General features: G+C 36.3%; 2 protein-coding genes across 11 annotated transcripts in view; one reads left to right on the top strand and one right to left on the bottom strand.

Annotated features, from left to right (window-relative positions):
- Window positions 1-6,878, top strand: part of GREB1L (GREB1 like retinoic acid receptor coactivator) — a 422,182-nt gene extending 415,304 nt beyond the window's left edge. For all 10 annotated transcript variants that reach the window (XM_037805493.1, XM_037805491.1, XM_037805498.1 and 7 more), the window contains 4 exons: window positions 6-147; window positions 906-1,106; window positions 2,789-2,927; window positions 3,936-6,878. In XM_037805493.1, coding sequence (XP_037661421.1) covers window positions 6-147; window positions 906-1,106; window positions 2,789-2,927; window positions 3,936-4,099 — 646 coding nt within the window. In that variant the 3' untranslated portion in view covers window positions 4,100-6,878. The remainder of the gene's footprint in view (window positions 1-5; window positions 148-905; window positions 1,107-2,788; window positions 2,928-3,935) is intronic.
- ESCO1 (establishment of sister chromatid cohesion N-acetyltransferase 1) overlaps window positions 6,670-22,258 on the bottom strand; it is a 54,936-nt gene continuing 39,347 nt past the window's right edge. Inside the window, exons 7-9 of the mRNA XM_037805504.1 lie at window positions 17,331-17,474; window positions 15,383-15,570; window positions 6,670-10,727 (exon numbers count right to left, since the gene is read on the bottom strand). Coding sequence (XP_037661432.1) covers window positions 10,580-10,727; window positions 15,383-15,570; window positions 17,331-17,474 — 480 coding nt within the window. The 3' untranslated portion in view covers window positions 6,670-10,579. The remainder of the gene's footprint in view (window positions 10,728-15,382; window positions 15,571-17,330; window positions 17,475-22,258) is intronic.

The raw sequence follows: 22,258 nt of genomic DNA, 5'->3' as shown, positions 1-22,258 counted from the left end.
TTTAGGTATTTCTGTGAAGATGTGGACTTTAACCTAAGAACAAATAGTAGTGGCCTGCTCATATGCCGTTTTAATAACTTCAGTCTCATGAAGAAACATGTCCAGGTTGGAGGGCAAAGGGACTTTGTCATTAAACCGAAGATTGTGGTAAGCTTTGCATGCTTGAAAATAAGCACAGTGATTTCTTATTAATACCTTTGTTATTAGGCATTGCCATTAAGAGCTTTCCACTTGACTGGAGAGTGAAGCAACACAAGAGTCAGTTTTTAATTCAAATCTGCAGAGCCTCATTTTCTTCACTGAGGACAAACCTGAGCCAAAACATAAGTTTTTACAATTCAATGAAGTTGTTCCTCCTTTAGATTTAAAGCTTATCTGATCCATCAAAGCTTTAGTGTCAATATGGCAAACTTCACATGAGAGAAACATAAATGAAGGTGCTTGTCTGATCCTTTGCCAGATTTTTTTTTTTTTTTAAAAAGGCAGCTCAAAACCTGTGAAGAATGAATTCCTTTTCTGTTTAAGAAATTTACTAGTATCTAATTATTCACATCTTGTGAAACCTCTTTGCCCTTTTTTGGTTGTTGTTGGGATGGGATGGGATTTAACCTACACATACTCAGCAAAATTGTACAAGTTCCCCTCTTGGAACTCATAATGTATTTGCTATCTGCAGTGACTTTCAAAGAAGCCTACTTTTCCGCTTTTTCCTGCCCTTTCTGTGTATAACTTATGTTAAATCCTATTGTACCATTCCAAAGGAAAAATAAATTCCAGGACCAAAGAATGATACTTACATCTGAACCTAACATCTGACACTGTGCTAAAGCTATTATGGGGGATTTTAAGGATGAAATGCAGGGTTTCCTTGCCCATTTCAACGATAATCTTGGCTCTGATTTCAGGTGTCAGAGAGCTTAGCACCCATCCTGCCCCTTCAGTATGTCTGTGCTCCAGACAGTGAACACACATTACTGGCAGCCCCTGCACAGTTTCTCTTGGAGAAGTTCCTTCAGCACGCCTCATACAAACTCTTCCCCAAAGCCATCCAGAACTTCAAGAGTCCCGTGTTGGCCATTGACTGCTACCTTAACATTGGACCTGAGGTAAAGGGGAAGCGGGCCCAGTACTGCTCTTACCAGCTTCCATCCACTGCTTTTCCTTTTTAGCTCCTGTTTGAAAGCTTAAAATGGAAACAAAAAGGAGCCTGTGACCTACTCACTTACGCAAAAGCTCACATAAAATGTGATGTCAGTCGTCCCTCCCAGACGTATTTCAACTCTCAAAAATGAGCCAGTGAACACTCATAGCTTAGCTCAGATGGCAGCTCTCTGAAAAGCTTACCCTGATGGCCTTAGGCCAAAACAGCTGCTTGCTCCTCCCCGTGTCATAACATATACCAGACTATATTGTAAATTACATGACTGATGTTTCCACCACAAAACCGTGAGTTCTTCAAGGACACACAATGTCTTACCCATTATTTCAGGCACATGAGAAGAGTGCACTGGTTGCTAAACCAATGAGCACCACCTGAGACCTTTATAGCTGTTACTTCTCAATTCTGGGTTTCTCTCTCTTCTACTGTTTCCTGATTTCTCATTCTTTCTCCCTCTCTTTCTCTCTCTCCATTTCTTCACCAGTTTTACTATTTAAGAAAATTGCTAGTTGTACATTCAGAATTATGAGTTTGTTTTAAAAAATTCTTTCATTGAAGAATTCTTCTTGTAAAGGATTTTTTAAAACTAAAAACAAGATATGAAAACTACTTGTAATGGGAACATAACATTTTGGTGTACTACAATTGCTTCCAGGTTTTCTTCTTTGTATGTATCAACACATATACATTTTTAACAATGAAATCCAACAGTATTCAATTTTAACAGTGTAAACACTTTACATTCTTATTTTTACTATGTTTTAGTAATCTACCCTGTGGGCTGGACTGTGAATTGTACAATTTTAGAGATAGAAGGAACCTTAAAAATCATCAGCTGTAGTAACACCTCTTACAGTAATAATTAAATTTCTAACTCAGGTCTCCCAATTCTCCCACCCCCAAGGAGTCCAGAGTTCTTGCTATTAGACACACAATCACACTACTACTGCTACTAATGACAGCTAATACTTATTAAATGCTTATTAACTGGTTTACATTAATTAAATTCACAAAACAGCCCTAAGAAACAGGTTCTATTGTTATCTCTACTTTATAGATGAGGAAACTGGGGTATAGTGAAATGAAGTAAATTAATCAGTGCGACTTGGCCACTAAATGGAGGAACTGGTATTTGAACCCATTCACTTACCTACTGTACATGGAAGCCATATAGAGCCAAAAATTAAAGTTCATGCATTATTTTAAGCCTCTAATACATTGAAAATTTAAGTATATCTAATTAAAAACATGATTCAAAATATTTTTTCATTCTCATCAATAAGGTAATTAAAACATCTAATCTTTCCTAAGTATGCCTTTCTGTGGAAGGCAGTCTCCCCCCCAAAAAAAATCTTAGATGGAGGGGCTTTGTTTGGTTTCTTGCTACTAATTTCTTTCATAAGTCTTTTTTATGAGAAGTAAAGAGAAGCTTTAACCAGGTTAAAACATCGCATACTAAGTAAGAGAGGTGCAATGATTGAATAACCAGTCCATTTAAGTTAACACTGAAAAATTTCATCTCTTAGCTTGCCCTGCAATAGACAAAAGGATGGCACTGGCTCATGTGGCTAAAGTGCAGACATTGTGCTTGCTTTTGAAATGAAAATGCTATTTCTTTGATGATTCCAGGTGGCCATCTGCTATGTTAGCTCCAGACCACACTCCAGCAATGTGAATTGCGAAGGGGTGCTTTTCAGTGGACTCCTTCTGTACCTCTGTGACTCTTTCGTAGGTGCTGATCTTCTAAAGAAATTTAAGTTTCTAAAAGGTAAATCAACTTTAGAATACTGCTTGTGAATGCTGTTGGTTCCCACCAGATAAAACACAGCAGTGAAAGATTAAAAAAAAAAAAGGATCAATTCATTATATTTTAACACTGTAAATGTGGACAAATAGCCAGATACATGACCATATTAAATAGGCTTTGGCCACTATTAACTTTAGAAAGGAATGGTGCAATGTAAGAAGTAATGTTTCTTATATAATCTACTTTTAATAAAAATCAGATTAATGACTTTGAATATATTTGAATATAAAAACAGTACCTGGGTCAAGAAGCAACTGCAACATATTTGTATAACTGCACCCCCTGACATAAACCCTTGGTTATGATTCTGGTACAGAAGTTAAAGTTGCTTCAGTAGTATGCACCATAGAAAAAATCTGATTTGGCTAAGAACAAACTGCAGGGTGAACATCAGAAATGCTAACAAGATGACCTCTGAGGTCGGTAAAAAAAAAAAAGTGAGATTCAGAATACTGTGCACAGCATGCTACCATTTTTAAGAGAACAGGGGAAACTGCATTTACTTATATATGTATAAAGTACCTCTGGAGCAGTGGTTCTCAACCAGGAGACACATTTCAGCTGTTACATTTTGGGGGTGCTACTGGCATCTCGTGGGTAGATGCCAGAGATGCTGTTAAAACATCCTACAAGGCACAGGAGAGCCTCTTGCAACAAAGAATAGTGCCGACCGAGTTTGAGAAATGCTGCTTAGAGGGACACACAAGAAATATTCTAACAGTGGTTACCATGGGAGAGGAGATTGTGGCTGGAAGATGTTTTACTTTATACTTTAAAAAAAATTTTTAATATCTTGTAGTATTTATACAAAATAAATAATAAAATAAAAACGAACAATTCTGAAAGGGTATTTACCTATATATTGATTTCCAGGTGTGTTAGGTGGGAATATAATCAGAGAGGAGGTAAGCTCCTTTATAATTTCAGTCCTTAAGCCTAGGATACATTTCTGCCTTTTTTTTTTTTAAGGTGCTACCCTGTGTGTCATCTGCCAAGACAGAAGCTCCTTACGTCAAACCATTGTCCGCTTAGAGTTAGAAGATGAATGGCAGTTCCGCCTCCGGGACGAGTTTCAAACTGCTAACAGCAGTGATGACAAGCCTCTCTACTTTCTTACTGGTCGCCATGTATGAGCTTTTAAAGAGATATTGCAAAGGGATGCCCAGGTCGGGTGGGGCAGAAACAATTTGGGATATTTTTTTTCTTTCAAGTACAATCACTGTGGAGCCAAGTGCAACATATTTGTCTATTCTCCAAAGAACTCCCCAAATCTGACCCAGATCTTTGGGGGCATCATTCTTCTTTAGTTCCAATGTCAGGACCTTGAATTCAGGTTAACTCCACCCTAGGAAGTTATGCAATGACTTAAGATATGGCCTGCCCACAGGATCCTAAAGAGGATATACTTTGGAGAACAAAGATGGAGTTTGCATTGTTTTTTTTTCTACTACACTATGTTGGGGGAAAACTGACTTTCATCATTAGCTAGCCTGAATGTGTTACACGAGACTCACACCATTGGTGTGGGAACTGAAGATTAACGTTGAGGCCTGAATCCTCAGTTTCTCTTCAGATCTGTACTTTGGTACAGTATTACTCAGGGGTCTGAAATGATAGAATGTAGAGATATTTGTATTTAAAAAAAAAAAGTAGTAGATATGTCTGTCTCTGTGCAGTGTTAGTTTAAGATTTATAATCTTGTATGTATTGAAACTTTCGGCAAAATTTCCACAGGAGTTAAAAGTTTACTATTTAAACTGAACAAAGAAATCAGTAAATGTGGGGCAGGCATTATGTGTGTTTATGCAGCTTCTCCTAGTTTAATTCCTTTGCTTTTCCCATTCAAATCTTTAAAAATGTATCCAGTCTTTAAGCATACCATGACTATGAGAATTCAGAACCGTGACTGATCTTCTTGTGCAAGGAGAACCTGTAGCTGAGCCAATTAACAGTTTTCAGCAGATACTGTACATCCACTCTGGTTAGTTGGAATTAAGTAGTTGGCACCAGCAAAGCTAAATGTCGGGCTGATGTTTTGTGTGGAGTGGACCTAGTTTATTTCCTTTCAGGAACTCAAGCAAAGCTTACTTTAAAAGGTACACTGACTATCAGGTTCCTTACACTGAGAGCAACAAAGAAATTGCTGAAATGGGAACCAGGAAATAGGGCCATAGAAAAAAAGAGAGAACTGTTTTTATTTAATCTAACTAGTGATTCTTTTCTGATGCGTAAGGAAGATTTTATTAAGAGACTTTCTGACTCATTAGCAGGAGTGTTTTCCAAAGTCAGCAGTAGGAAGCATAAATTTATACAGACTCCTCACCATATCCTTCAATTTAAGAAAAAGAATTTTTAAAACGCCCTAGAACAAACTAAGTCTACTGGAAATTTATTCTTAAATTACTCCAGTTCTCATCATTAAACAATCCTTTGGGATATTTTCTCATCAGCCCATTGTATCACTTATCCCCACTTAACATGGCCATTTTTACTTGAATCTATGACTTGTTCATGACCTGAAACTACTGAGACAGGCCTACTAAGCCTGCATTTACTTAGAACAAATAGTGTTAGCCAGCTTTATCTTGTGATGATAAGTTTACAGCTAGTGAAAAGATGGAATGCATTAGTCTGAAAATGGCTTACAGATCTCTTGGTTTTACTGTAGCTAATTATGATCCTTTAAATATATTTTGAAATGAACAATTTCTTTTAACCCCATTTTTAATTGTCCTTCAAAGAGGACCTTTCCTTATATATACTTTAAAAATACTCCCTAATTTTAGTACAGCAGAATTTTTGGCAGAGTTACACTTTGAAGGAGGCTGGTTTAGATATGAATGTATTTCAATTGTTCCTGTTTTGCTGGAAGGGCCTAAAGTGGACCATTATCAAATAACCCACTGTTTGTGCAATATTCCAGTAACTTTCACTATATAGGGCAAATAAAATACTTGATCCAATTCTGAACAGTTTTACCTGGGGCCCATGGCCTCTTGGGTTTCTTCTGGCTTTGACTTCATAGTCCAAAGAACCATTTTTTTAAAGTAGTTACAGCTGCACTCTGAAAATTCAAATGATTGTATCCTCTTAAGTACTATTTAACTCTTTGGAAGAGAAAACGCCAGAATAAAGCCAGAATCAGACCATCATCCCAATGATGGATAAATTCAAATTGACCTGCCTTTTCTTTTCAAAGCCTGTCTTACTAAGGTTTGTATCATTTAATATCACCTTATCAGTATAATTCTTTAGAGAATGTTAGGTCCTTCTCCTTTAAGGATTTTAAATTGCACAAGCACAGGACACCATGATTTGTTAATATATATTTTGGTGTGTTCAGCTTTAAGCCTTGCCATCCCTTAGAAGACTGATGTGGTATGAATGTATTAAATTGACCAGCATAATTTACATAAAGACCTATTGAATCTTGGCATGTATGACAGTTCACACAGGTTAATACTGAATGTAAACTAAAAATTATGAGATTGTATGCAAACATTCTTGGCTGTAATTTATGCAATTGCTTTTTGTGATTTTTAGAAAAAGGGTACCTGTGTTACTTTACTACTGTAACATTTTCTTAACCAAAATTTGGTGAATTTCACTAGTCAGTCTACCTCACATTTTGTTTATGATTTTAAATTGTCCTAAGTTGTGTCTACAATGTTATTGTCCTTTAATTTGGTGAATGTATTAAAATTCCCCTCCCACCAAAAAGAAAAAAAAAAGTTCAATTTCTTGACTATCTGGAATGTTAAAAAATGGAATAAGCTCCCTGACTCTGGGAAAGTCCAAGAAATGCTGTAAAGTCTGTATATCATAGGCTGGATGACACTGAGGGTCCTAGCAACTCTTATCTACTATTCTGAGATAACAGCCCAAGAAAGTGCTAAATAAATATTTGTTGAATGAAAATCTGTAGCCTATAAAAGGAGATATACAAACAAAATATGCACAGACCATGCCCATTTGCAGATTACCAAATAATTATGGATTACAGATTCAGAAACAATTATTAAAGAAATGTTAGAAATATTCACAGTACATCCCCAATACAATCCTTTATTTTATAGATGGCAGTTATACTCACACTTTGGTGCCCTGGTCAGAAACAGAACTTGGGGTTGTTGAACTGTGTTATGATAACAAAATGAACATTGTTAACCTCTGATTTATTTCTAAACTCTAATTTTACCTTTTGTGTAGAAATAACTTTGTCCCCCAAACAATGCCTTTCAAATATGTAAAAAGTGGTTTTAAAAAAAAAAAAGATATTGATATATAACCCATGGAAACACTCTTCCTAGGCCAGAGGCTCAGGCTTTTACCCACAGGAGGGGAAATAAATATTTAGTATGACAAAAGATTTAGGGTAGAGACTACAAGTGTTCCACTATATATTCTTTTTTTTTTTTTTTGCCAGAAGGCTCAAGAGCCATGAGAATAGGTAGAAGATGTAGTCACTCCCTCAGAAATCAACCTGACAATCTTACTCCTTGGTGGAATATGGCTATGTTCCTATCCAGAGGGTTAAGACTAGATAGCTGGGCAGTCATGCAAAGTAAGCAAAAACAATTAAAATATCACTGCATGTCTATTGTAGTCCCTGATGTTAAGGTAGTTAGGCTTTTACTAGATACACCAAGTTCACTCTTGTAAAATACTGATTTTTATAATTATTGCAAAATAAACTAAAACCACTGCATATTCATGCAGACAAGGGCCATACATGTCTTAGTCACTAAATTCCCCATAAAATCTCATGGTTCCTGAAATCTATTTACTAGTTTTTTTGTTTTTGTTTTTTTTTTAAATGAACCAACACCTATTTGAGGGCAGCTGACAAAAAAACTTATTGTCACCATTTATATAATCAGCAATTATATAATCAACCTCTTTTGAAGTTTGTGGCCATTAGTGTGTATACTTACTTACCATGTCCACTGCTGCCTCCATCACTCCACAGAAACTGCTCTTCCTTTTCTAAAGTCACCTGTGCTTCCCAGTCTTCAAATGTGGTATGATGGTGTTGCCCATTCTTTAATTCTTGAAACTTCCCTTTGTTTCTTCTACTACTCTTCTGGTTCTCTTACCTTGCATCATGCCTTCTCAGTTACTCCTCAGTGGTGGTCCTCACAACTCTATTTCACCTTCCCAGTTTAGAAAACACGTGATCTTTTCTAAACCTGGAAATAACTAAACTCATAAATTTATTTGATCATTTTAAACTTCTCTCAACTTCTAGATCCACATGTCCAAGTGATGATTATCTCCACTTGGGAGATTCTGCAAGCAACTTAAAATAATGACCAAAGCCGAGCTCATCCTTCCATGTTCAATCCTCCTAGCCTAATTCTCTTGTATTCCCTTCTCAGTCAATTCAGCTATTCAACTACCTAAACCAAGATTCCCAATTACCTCGATTCTTTCCCATGATCCTTCTTTAGTCAGTTATCAAGTCCTATCAGTTCTTTATTGTGACTCTTCAAGGTTTATCTGTTTCTGTATCTTCACACATCACAGCTTTAGTTCAGTGTTTCAACATCTTTCTCACAGACTGCTACAGTAGTCTCTTAATTATCTTCAAGTTTCAGATTCCTCATTTGCAAACCCTACCTCCTCAAAGGGTTGTCATGATGATTAAATAAAATAATGCAGCACTTAACGTAGGGACTTGCACATAACAAAAACTCATATGTGATGTAATACTATCCTTAGAGAAATACCTAGCCTATAAAACTTGAGGAGCTGTGTCTTCAAAAAAAAGATGAAAATAAATGTTTTTTTCCAGTAACGGTAACATTTAAACCAACCAATCCATATATACTCCCTACCCCCAGGGCTCCTTAAAACCACTGAGTTTGGCTTACCAGCGAAAAGAAGTATACTATGGCTTATATAGAAATTGGACCTGTATTATGAAATTAACATAACCAAAAATTATACCCAAAATTTCATCCTGTTTTATAAAATCATGGTATCTGTCAGGTAAACAATGGGAACCAGGGGTGATTAGAAGAGTCTCAAACCTGAAGGAAAATAAATGGTAATATCAAAAGCCAGACCATCATGATGAGTCAAGAAGGAAATGTTTACAATGCCTTTACCATTTCACCCATATAAACGTTATTAGAGGCTTCTTATGCCACTCTACAAATAATAAAGGTATAAATCTATAGAGGGATAAAAAGTATACCTATCTAATAATCTTAATTAAGATCTGAAATTTTGCTTGTTTTTAGAGGAGATACCATTTCCGCTCATAAAAATAATCAGAGTTAAACCATAGTGGTACCTGATTCTTGAGCTGTTATAAAGCTACCTTTATTAATTCTTCAAAAGACCAGAAAACCATCATGTTACTAAACCAGTCAGAAAAGATTTTGCCTATTAGAGATATAAAGTTCAGCTGAGTTGTTGCTGACAAAGCAATCCTTTGGCAAACCAGTAAAAGCTATCTTTTAAGAAGCCAGTGTTTTAATCATATTTCAAGGTATCAAACCTAAGAAACACCCTGAAAAAGCACAAATGACACACTTCTCACACCACTATTTTAGTTAGTACATCTGTCACTTAGAAAAAGCTATGAAGTACTTTATTATTTTATTCTACATTATATACAGATCGTAAAAGGCCACAGCAGTTTTTCAACATATAAACCCTTTAAAAGCAGAGGGCGCTATGAAGGATAGACAAGTATCAAAGTGAAGTCCGGTAATGAGGGCATATACTCAGTGCAGTATTTCTGAGGAATAAGAAAGCAGATACCAAGTCATCCATATTTAGCTTGCAACTATTCCACAGATTTTCATAAACCTCTTTGGGATTTATTAACAGCCTAAGTGTGCCAGGTTGCCATTTATTTTAAAAAGTGGAACCAGAATGAAAGAAGAATGATTTTTGCAGGATACCCTTCTTATTTTAGTAATTTATAGCTCTCCAAGAAGGAGAGTGTCAATTCTTTATCCATTTCCACTTCTTCCTGCCACTAAGGATAGGAAAGAGAAATGGAAGAAAAAGCTCAATATTCCAAATTATTCCTGCTTATTTGGAGCTTTCCTTTTCCATGGAGGTTCATCCAAAGTATACCTCAGTCTTTGTAAGAATTAGTTCCAGTTTTCTGAACACCTAATATTGCACCCCCCCTTGAATAATAACTCAAAAACATTGGTTTCTGCTCTATGAAAATACAATCTTTAAACCTGTAACTGGTATCAGAAGATCAATATAAAAAATACAGTACCAAACCACACTGGTATATTTCCATATTAAGAACTTCAAAATATACTTATCACTGAGACCATAGTCCTTGCATTAGTTTTCAGTCCACTATGAACAATTATCTGCTGCATGTAAACATGTCTGGAACTATAGATAAAATACATTAATCATAAATTTCTGTAAAAGATAATAAAATATCTTCTTTAAAAAACAAAACAATAATAAGCTATTACTGCATTGTTTCCAATTCTATGAAAATGGAACAACCTTATGGTTGTTGCCAGTCCTGAGTTCACTGTAATAAAAATGGCCCTAGTTCCTGGTTAGAGTCAGCAACCAATCCATTCTCTTCAGTAGATGTCTTCTAATACTGTAGGCAAGAATTTGTTTTAGGTGTTATTCTGTCCATTAATAAAATTGTATACCAGAAACTGACCAGTGCCACAATACTGTGTTGCAAACAGTTTTCCATCAGGAGTAGGATCTGAGAAAGCAATTTCTTCTTTACTCAAATATGAGCCATATATAAAGTTACTCCTGTTAAAAAAAGGGGGAGGGGGAGAATATGGAAGAGTAAAACATTAATATTTCTAATCATTAAAACTGGAAAAACCATCAACAACAATTTTACTAGAAAGACATTCTAAAAATTGTGGAAAATAATTGTTCATGTAAAACAGTAATGTACTAAGGTCAAAATATTTTATAAAAGCAACAATGGTTTTAAAAACATTTACCCAACACCCCTTCTTCGTGATAAAAATACTCAGCAACTAGTAATAGAACCTGATGAAGTTCTAGCAAGCGCAATTAGGCAGGAAAAAGAAATAAAGGCATCCAAATTGGAAAGGAAGAAGGAAAACTTTCACTATTTGCAGATGATATGATTCTATACCTAGAAGGTCCTGAAAAATCTATAACAAAGCTATAAAGTTAATAAATGAGTTTAGCAATGTGGTGGGATACAAGATTAACATGCAAAAATCAGTATTTTAATACAGTAGTAATGAGCAATCTGAGGAGGAAATCGGAAAAATTTCCATTTACAATAGAAACTAAAAGAAACAAATATCTAGGAATAAACTTAACCAAGGATATAAAGATCCTTTGTCTAGAAAACTACAAAGCACTGCTAAAATAAATCAAAGAAGACAAATAAATGGAAAGATATTTCATGGTCAGGGACTGAAACACTAAATACCATTAAGATGTCAATTCTACCCAATTGATTTACAGATTCAACGCAACCCAATCAAAATTCAACAGCCTACTTTGCAGAATTGGAAAAGCCAATTAGCTAGTTTATTTGGAAGGGTAAGGGGCCCTGAATAGCCAACAAATTGTGAAAAAGAAAAATGAAGTTGGAGGACAGTCATTTCCTGATTTTAAAGCATATTACAAAGCTACAGTGGTAAAAACTGCATGGTATTGGCATAAAGATAGACATTGACCAATGGAATAGAATTGAGAGTTCAGAAACAGACCCTCAGATCTATGGTCAATTGATTTCTGACAAGGCTGCCAAGTCCACCCAACTGGGACAGAACAGTCTCTTCAACAAATGTGGCTGGGAGAACTGGATATCCATATCCAAAAGAATGAAAGAGGACCCCCATATATCACACCTTATATAAAAACTCAAAATGGATCAAAGAACTAAATATAAATGCTAGAAACATAAAACTCCTAGAAGAAAATGCAAGGAAGTATCTTCAAAATCTTGTGGTAGGAGGTAGTTTCTTAGACCTTACACCCAAAAGCACAAACAACAAAAGAAAAAAATAGATAAAAGGGACATCCTCAAAACTGAATATTTTTGTGCTCCAAAGGACTCTTTCAAGAGGGTGAAAAGGCAGCCTACTCAACAGGAGAAAATATTTGGAAACCACATATCCATTAAGGGCTTAATATTCAGAATATATAAAGAAATCCTACAACTCAACAATAAAGACAGACAACCCAATTAAAAAATGGGCAAAAGACTTGAATAGACATTTTTCCAAAGAGGAAATACAAATGGCTAAAAAGCACATGAAAAGATGCTCAACATCTCTAGCTATTATGGAAATGCAAATCAAAACCTCAATGACAAATAATTTTGCACTTACTAGAATGGCCACTATTAGGGAAAAAAAAAACAAAACAGGAAACTACAAGTGTTGCAAAGGATGTGGAAAAACAGGAACATTTATTCACTGCTGCTGGGAATGCAGGATGGTACAGCTGCTGTACAAGACAGTGTGGCAGTTCTTCAGGAAGCTAAATATAGAATGGCTATTATGATCCAGTGATTTTGCTACTAGGTACATACTCAGAAGAACTGAAGGCAGGGATGCAAACAGACATTTGCACACCAATGTTCATAACAGCATTATTCACAATTGCCAAAAGGGGAAAACAATGCAAGAGTCTGTCAACTGATGAATGGATAAAAGAAAATGTGATATATACATATGATAGAGTATTATGCAGCTGTAAGAAGGAATGAACTCCTGATGCATGTGACATCATGGATGAACCTTGAGGGCATTATGTAGAATGGAATGTCAGACACAAAAGGATAAATACTGTATGATCACAGTAATATGAATTAGCAAATTCATGATGTTAATACCTAGTACACAGATTAACAGAAGATAGAATGAGGGCAGAGGATGGGGAACTGATATGTAATTTACACAAAACATGTAATAATGTTGATTGTGTAAATGTTTGGAAATGGATAGAGGTGATGGTAGCACCTTATAGTGAGTACAATTAACGGCAATTATATTTGGGTACAATTTTGGGAAAGGAAAAGTTTAGAGTTGGAAAGAAAGCCAAAGGATGAAACATGGGACTGTATAACATGGTGAACCCTCCTGTGGGTGAAAATGTTCTAGAATTGATTTTGGCGAAGAAAGCACAACTCTGTGAATATACTAGAAGACGCTGACTGTACACCTTTTAGATGGACTGAATGGCATTTGAATTTATCTCAAAAAAACTGCTTTAAAAAAAATTAACTAAAAATAGGTCAAAGACCTAAATGTAAGGACTAAAACTACAAACTCTTAGAAGAAAACATAAGTATAAATCTTGATGCCTTAGATTATGCAGTGGTTTCTTAGTTATGAAATCAAAAGTATAAATGACAAAAAGAATATACAAATTTGACTCCATCAAAATTTAAAACTTTTGTGCTTCAAAGGACACCATCAAGAAAACCCACAACCACATATGTAATGGGAGAAAATATCTGCAAATATCACACATCTGATAATGAACTTGCATACTGAATATAAAGAACTATTATAACTCAACATTAAAAGAAAAATAACCCAATTTGAAAATGGGCAAAGGATTTGAACAGACATTTCTGCAAAGAAGATATATAAATGACCAACAAGGCATGACATTATCCTCAAAATCATTACTCATTAAGGAAATGCAAATTGAAACCACAATGAGATACTACTGTACACTCACAATGATGGCTAAAATAGAAAATAAGTGTTGGTGAGAATGTAGAGATATTAGAACTTGGTGGGAATGTACAATGGTACCACTTTGGAAAACAGTTTGGTAGTTCCTCAAATAGTTAAACATAGAGTTACCCTATGACCCAGCAATTCCACTCACAGGTACAGACCCAAGAGAAAAGAAAACATACGTCCTCACAAAAATTTGTACACAAATGTTCATAGCAGCATTATTCACAATAGCTCAAAAGTAGAAACCACCCAAATGTCCATCAATTGATGAACAGATAAATCAACATGGTATAGCCATAAGATGGAATATTATCTGGCAATAAAAAGGAATGAAAGCAACGATACATTCTACAACACGGATGACACTTAAAAATATTATGCTAAGTAAAAGAAACCAGTTGCAAAAGACCATTTTTTTAATTACATTTATATGTAATGTCCAGAATAGGCAAACCATTGAGACAGAAAGTAGATTTGGGTGGTGTTGACTGCTAATAGATATGGGGGTTTCTTTTAGGGGTGATAAAAAAGTCCAAAAATTAGATAGTGGTGATGGTTGTACAGCTTTGTAGATATGCTAAAATCCATGGAAATGTACACTTTAAATAGGTGAATTTTATGGTATGTGAATTATATTCTCAATAAAGCTATAATTTGAAAAAAAAAAAAAAGGCATTTACTCAGGATATAGCTTATTATAGATTTTTCATAATGTAACCTTAATAGAGAGTGCTAGAGGCACTAATAATAATAAGGCTCACATAAGTAGGAAAAATAAATACAAAAAAAAAAAAACAGAAACCCTGTGTATTTTTAACAGGAAGCTTATGGTGGCAATTTCAGTATCAAATACAACACATTCAATGACTTTACAGATTTTATTTTATAAAATAGAACTACCTTATGGTTGTCACAAGACCTAAGTCTATAATGATTACAGAAGGGGCAATACCCTTCCCCTTAAGCAGATGCATTTTCTTGTCTTAGTTCTGAAAGAGCCAAAAACATGCCTGCCTCTGTCATGAAAAGGATGGATTGGCTTTGAGCCGTTCTGCACCATTACTCATTTATAAACTACGGGGGATAAACCAGACCCACATTAAGCTCTAAGATCCTTAGAGTAGTAGGATCTCATTTATGACAATTAGAGGAGACAGGGATTCTATACATAAACAAAATCAATAGACTAACCTAAAAATTTCATTTGAATAATTTAACCTCCTCCATGAATCCTTTACAGACACAAAACAAAGCGTCCAATTTGTCTGATAAAACTGATAAACCAAGTGATGAAAGTAAGGAAAAAAAAGTAATGAAAGACAGATAATTAACAAAAACAATACTCTGAAATAAGATATATTTCCCTAAAAGCAGAACTCCCAAGAAATTCGGAAAGTTTCTTTGGCTGTGTTTAAAATTCTTCAGTATCAAACACAGCTCGAAATAAGTAGGTTATTTTGGCCTTACATCATGGTTACAAAAAGTAAGTCAACTTGTTTTAATAATATTTAATGTAACTCACTTTCTTCCTCCTCAAATTAAGTTCACATAAAAAGTAATTACAGATCCAATACACTGACCATCTTATGCCAATTTATACTCGAGAGAAATTAAAAGTTATCTATATCCTTAAGCTTAATTACATGTCAAACTTTATACTAAAACTCTGCTTAAATTCTAAACTACTGAAAATAGTTTGAAGAATTACATTCAAGTTACCTTAGGCATTCAATCATGCGAGAAGCAATTTTCTTCCGACGCATCATGCTGAATACCCATATTCGACTGATCCCACAGATTGCAGGCTCAGGCAATGTTGAGCAGCACCAGGCTTTTTGCCTTTCAAATCTGACTTTTTCTTCTTCTGATCTGATAACCGGAAGTTTCTCTTCTATTACTCTGTAGCCCTGAAGGTGTCAACATTGGGGAAAAAAATTTTTTAATGCAAATGTTAATTAGTAATTGTCTAGTAATGACCTCAGTGAGGAGATCACTACATTTGTCTGGTTTCTTAACAAACTATGGGGACCACTTATGCTTTCACTCTCATTTTTAAGAAAAAGACAAACCTGGATAAAGGGGAAGTTACTTAATTACTCTAAGTTTCGGGTTCCTCCTATAAAGAGGCTGCAAAATTAAATAAGGTAATACATACAAAGCATCTTGCTATCATGTCTGGCCTTTAGTAAGAACTGAATGCTAGTTCTCTTCACCTCCCAGATTCTAAGGATCAGCAAAAGGACAAATTAAGAACTCAGCAGTTTCTGTTTCTGTGATTGCTGCCATAGTTTAAGGGTTCACAGTTCTGTGGGAACTAGGACTAGGGATGGCAGAGGATATCAAGAATTTAGAAAGGCCCTCTCCTCCCCACTCCACTCACCTTAAAAAAAAAAAAAAGTGCTTTAAGAAACAAACACCTCTACTAGTTTAGTGGCCAAAAAAGGACATGGCAGCTCACTGATAGGATATGGTATACAACTTAAAAGCAATTACATAGAACAATTAAGTGAGAAAAACAGGCAAATGTCATGTAGCTATCTTCTAGTCTAAACATTGCACAAACCATTTTTGGAACTAGGTGGGACTGGAATCACAAAAACCGTCTTCTCTATGAAAAAGTGAATCTCTGTGAATCTCTGTATGGAAAACTTCCATGAGTTAGTCATTTATATAAAAGTTAAATCCCCAAACTACCTTCTCAGCTATTTATGTAAACCAAATGTTATTCAAGCAAGATTCATAAACACTAGAATTTCAGGCTGATTTTTTTAAATGTAGCTTAACATATAGAAATCCCATGCAACTTGTTTTGACTTTTTATTTTATTAGTAAATTTTATGATGAAGCATATATTCCCAGACAATTATTAATATGCTAAAGATACCACTGAATAGAAGTCACATCCACTGTACAATGAATTCATGAGTGAGAACTCAGCCAAAAAAAGGACAAAATTTAAATGGGGTAATGCCTCAAAGTGATTATCACTAGAGTCCAGACTCTTCTGTTTTCTGAGGTTGGTCCCAGTTACTACATAACTCTCATAATATAAACATATCCCTATTTGTTCATTTTTATACAATTTGGACCCTAAACACAAGCCACTTCATCTAGCGCTCAATCAAAGAAATAATGATCTACTCCAGGGGTAGGCACACTTTCAAGAAAGAGCCAGATTATAAATATTTCAGGCTTTGCAGTCCACCTGATCTCTGCTCCAACTATTCAACTTGCTTTGTAGTGCAAAGGCTGCCATAGGCAACATGTAAACAAATGGGTTTGGCAACATTACAATAAAACTCGACTTACAAAAACAGACCAGATTTCAGCACAGGGCTGTAGTATGCCAACACTTGATTTATTCCAGTGCTGGAGGGAGTTATTGAGACAGACGTTACATTAGTACCCACATGGAAACGTCCTGAACAAAATTTAACAGTACTTTTGATTCTATAGAATTTTTACCTTACACACTTTCTTGACAAACTAATTCCCATGCAAGATACAACTCCACCATAGTAAAGAGTCACATACTAGAATTCTTGCATCCATACCCTTCCTTACATTAAGTGTAGATGAATTTATCAGGATTACTTTATTCAATATTACATAGTAAACTCATAGAACACTGAACTATTAATGAGCACTCTTTAAAAAAATCACTTACCCACTGTATATGTTCTGCAATGAGGCAGCCAACCACTTTTTTGTCATTAGAAATAAAGAGAAGTGTTTTAGTTCTGGAATAGCACATTAGTGGAGCCTGTTGGAAACCTAAATCATTATCAACCATCTCTCTAATCTCGTCAACCTGCCAAACAAAGAACAATTTTTTAACAGTGAAAGCACTGTATATATGTAAGTATGTATGATTTCAGTTCAATAAATTGAGACTACTACTGCAAACACGACCTCTTCCTAAGAGATATTTTGAATTAACTACTCACTGTGCTTGTTGAATAACTGTCTTTTAAAGCTCCATGGATACATTACAGAATGAGGGAAGATCTAGACAGTGATGCCAAGTCCAAGTTTTAAACTATAGCAATCCAGGGAACAAGAGTGAGGGCTCCTACAATAAGTAATAAGAACTTTAACACTTCCCATTAGAAGCATCACAGGTTTGTGAATTGGAGAACTTCACTGGACTCTTAGTGGGGCAAACTACTTTTCTTCCCAACCCTTAATTACGGTTCTCATGAGTAAAATGGAAGCAGGCATAGATGAAACTCTTTTTACTCCTCATCAACCATTTAAGGGCCAAACATTATGCAAAGCTCTTAAATTTAACTATTTTAATACATTTAAATTTAAATCCAAAATTTCTTGACGGTCTACGATTCCTTATTTTACATATGGAAGAAATAAAACTCAGAGATTAAGTAACTTTCCCATATCAGGTATCAGACATCAAGAAAACTAAAGAAGTAAACTGTCATTATTCACAGATAATATGATCTTATATTTAGAAAATATTGAGAATTTGACCACAAAGCTACTTGAGCTAATAAATAAATTCAGCAGAGTGACAGGTTGTAAGATTAATGCACGTAAGTCGGTAATGTTCCTACATACTAGTAATGACCTAACTGAAGAGGTAATAAAAAAAAGAAATCCATTCACAACAGCAACTAAAAAAATCAAATACCTAGTAATAAATTTAATCAAGGATGCAAAAGACCTCTACACAGAAAATTATAAACCTGTACTAAAAGAAATAAAAAAGGAAAAATATTCCATGCTCATGAAAAGAAGACTTAAACGTCATTAAGATGTCAATTCTACCCAAACTGATCTACAGATTCAAGGCAATTCCAATCAAAATTTCAACAACCTACTTTGAAGAGTTGGAAAAGCTAGGTATCATATTTATTTGGAAGGGAAAGGGCCCTGAATTGCCAAAAACATCTTAAAAAAAGAACGAAGTGGGAGGTCTTACACGTCCAAACATTGAAGCCTACTATGAAGCCACAGTGGTCAAGACAGCATGGTATTGGCACAAAGACAGACATAATGATAACTCGAATTGAACTGAGAGTTTGGAAATAGGCCCCCAGATCTATGACCCAATGATTTTAATTAAGGCCCCCAAATCCACTGAAATGGAACAGAACAGTCTCTTGAATAAATGGGGATGGGAGAACTGGATATCCATAACTAAAAGAATGAAAGAGGACCCCTACACCTCACACCCTATACAAAGATAAATGAAAAGTGGATCAAAGACCTCAATATGAGAGAGAGCAAAATAAAACTCTTAGAAGATAATATATGGAAACATCTTCACAACCTAGTAAAAGGAGGTACCTTGTTAGACCTTACAGCCAAAGCACAAGCAACAAAAAGAAAAAAACAGATAAATGGGAACTCCTCAAAATCAAAAGCTTCTGTGCCAAGGAAGTGGGGCAAGATGGCAGCATGGAAAGGTGTGGAATTTAGTTAGTCTTCTAGAGCAACTAGGAAACAGCCAGGAACAACTAGTATATAATCTGGAACAACTTTGGGGGACATCCATGACCGGATATACATCATACACCAGCCTGGAATGGGTGGAATGGCTGAGATCGCAGCATAAAACTGTAAGTAAAGCTTCCCAAACTGCAGAGCCCACGCCCCTCCTGCACCGGGCACCACGGGCTGAGCCAAAATACTTCCCTCTGGAAAAAAGAAGCTGGTTACCTGGAGTGAGGGAAAGTAACTCAACCAAACTCCAACTGTGGTTTTAATTAACAAATTTGGATTACTGAATACAAGCTACAAGCACAGATAAACCCGGAGCAAACAGGAAAGGAATGTGAGGCTCCTCTCAGCACAGACGAGGCAGGGCTGATGGAAAAACAAACAAACAAATGAATAAATAAATAAAAATAGAGGCTTTTGGAGACGGCTGAGCTCAGAGTACTAGAAAATGGTTGTATCCCAAGAAAAAGGGCACAGAGAACCAGGTGCCAACACCAGCTGACCAGCGAAACTGGGGCGCTGGACACTGGCTCTGAAAAGGGGCTTTTGCTCTTTTTCCTTTTTTTTTTTTTTCTCTCATTGTAAGCAGCTCTCTATAGAGAAAGACTTGGGCATTTTCAATTATCAGCACTGAACCAGGCAAGGGTGGAGATAACACAGTCAGAGAGACAAAGGAGGAATTCAAGTGTATAAGGTAACTCCCTAAAGGATACATAAGAAAAGGGGGGTGGGGCCCAGCTCAAGTGGCTGCCCTCCCTCAGAGAATTCAGATCCCAGGGCCTGGGAGTGAGGGTTGGGGTGGGGAAGGACCCAGAATTGGCCTGACACCTTTGGACCCTGGCCAGGACAGGCTCCACTGAGAATTAAAGGGACCTCACCTCATTACACCAGTGGAGGGCTGTGGGCTGACAAGTGCCACCTTCTGGACAGGATTGGAAAAGCACAAAGTCTAGAGGCCTCACAGGAAAGTATGACAACCTGCTCCTCAGGGAAACTTGATACTGATTACTTTCTTCCTCAGACCTGGGCCCTTCTGGTCTGGGAAAATCTGATTGGGGTAATCAAGGGAATCAGATGCTTAGACAATAAAAAATTACAACTCCCATTAGGAAAAACAAAGATATGGCCCAGTCAAAGGAACAAACCTACACTTCAACTGAGAAACAGAATTGAAACAACTAGGTATTCACCAAACAAATCTTCTAAATCAATCCAAAAATCAAATCAATGAAGTGAGGGAAGATATGGCAAAAGAGATGAAGGATATAAAGAAGAAATTGGGTGAACACAAGAACTCTAAAGTGTAAAAATCAAATGGCAGAACTTATGGGAATGAAAGGCACAATACGAGAGATGAAAAACACAATGGATTTGGTACAGGATCTAAATTTTCTAAATGGTACAACTCTACAGTCGATTTGTTCAAACACCACAATTGCATGGAACTTTGAATAGGAAGTGAGATACAGGAGGTTAGTATAGGCTGGAGTGAAATAGTGACACATTCCAGAGTAATTTGGGCAGATAATAAAAAATATATTTACAGCCTCCCCCTCCCCATCCCCGAGGATCTGGGGGAAGGTGCGGATGTGTTGGACACCCTCACCTGGACTGGTGTTGATGTTGTCACAAACATTGGGACTGGCGGTTTGATGTGCTGAGCCCTCGAGCATGGGACTTGCCCTTATGAAGCTCGTTACTGCAAAGGAGAGTTTAAACTTGCATGTAATTGTGCCTAAGAGTCTCCCCCTTAGTACCTCTTTGTTGCTCAGATGTGGCCCTCTCTCTCTCTAACTGAGCCATCTCGACAGGTGAACTCGCTGCCCTCCCCACTACGTGGGACCCGACTTCCAGGGGTGTAAATCTCCCTGGCAATGCAGAAGATGACTCCTGGGGATGAATGTGGACCTGGCATCGTGGGACTGAGGGTATCTTCTTGACTAAAAGGGGGATGCAAAATGAGATGAAACAGTTTCAGTGGCTGTGAGATTTCAAATGGAGTCGAGAGGTCACTCTGGTGGACATTCTTATGCACTATATAGATAACACCTCCTAGGTTTTAATGTACTGGAATAGCTAGAAGTAAATACCTGAAATTACCAAACTCCAACCCAGCAGTCTGGACTCCTGAAGACAATTACATAATAATGTAGATTACAAGGGGTGACAGTGTGATTGTGAAGACCTTGTGGATCACACCCCCTTTATCTAGTGTATGGATGAGTAGAAAAATGGGGATAAAAACTAAAGGACAAATGAGGTGGGATGGGGGGATGATTTGGGTGTTCTTTTTTCACTTTTATTTTTTATTCTTGTTCTGGTTCTTTCTGATGTAAGGAAAATGTTCAGAGATAGATTGTGGTGATGAACGCATAACTATGTTATCATACTGTGGACAGTGGATTGTATACCATGGATGACTGTATGGTGTGTGAATGTATTTCAATAAAACTGAATTTAATTAAAAAACTAATAAAAAACACAATGGAGACTACAACAGCAGATAAGAGGCAGAAGAAAGGATTCATGAACTGGAGGATACGACATCTGAAACTCTACAAAAAAAAAAAAAAACAAAGAACAGATAGGGAAAAGAACAGAAAACTATGAGCAGTGTCTCAGGGAACTGAATGGCAACATGAAGCGCATAAATGTACCTGTCAGAGGTGTCCCAGGAGAACAGAAGGGAAAGGGGCAGAAACAATAATGGAGGAAATAATCACTGAAAATTTCCCATCTTTTATGAAAGACATAAAATTATAGATCCAAGAAGCGCAGTATACCCCAAACAGAATAGATCCGAACAGACCTACGCCAAGACACTTAATAATCAGATTATCAAATGTCAAAGACAAAGAAGGAATTCTGAAAGCAGCAAGAGAAAAGCAATCCATCACATACAACGGAAGCTTGATAAGACTATGTATGGATTTCTCAGTAGGAACCATGGAGTTGAGAAGGCAGTGGTATGATATGTTTACAATACTGAAGAAAAACTGCCAACCAAGAATTCCACATCTGGCAAAACTGTCCTTCAAAAATGAGGGAGAGTTTAAGATATTCCCAAACAGACACTGAAAAGAGTTTGTGGACAAGATACCTGCTCTACATGAAATACTGAAGGGAGCACTACAA

The sequence above is a fragment of the Choloepus didactylus genome, chromosome 16, assembly GCF_015220235.1.
Source record: "Choloepus didactylus isolate mChoDid1 chromosome 16, mChoDid1.pri, whole genome shotgun sequence".
NCBI lineage: Eukaryota > Metazoa > Chordata > Mammalia > Pilosa > Megalonychidae > Choloepus > Choloepus didactylus.
This window is presented reverse-complemented; position numbering and strand designations above follow the sequence as displayed.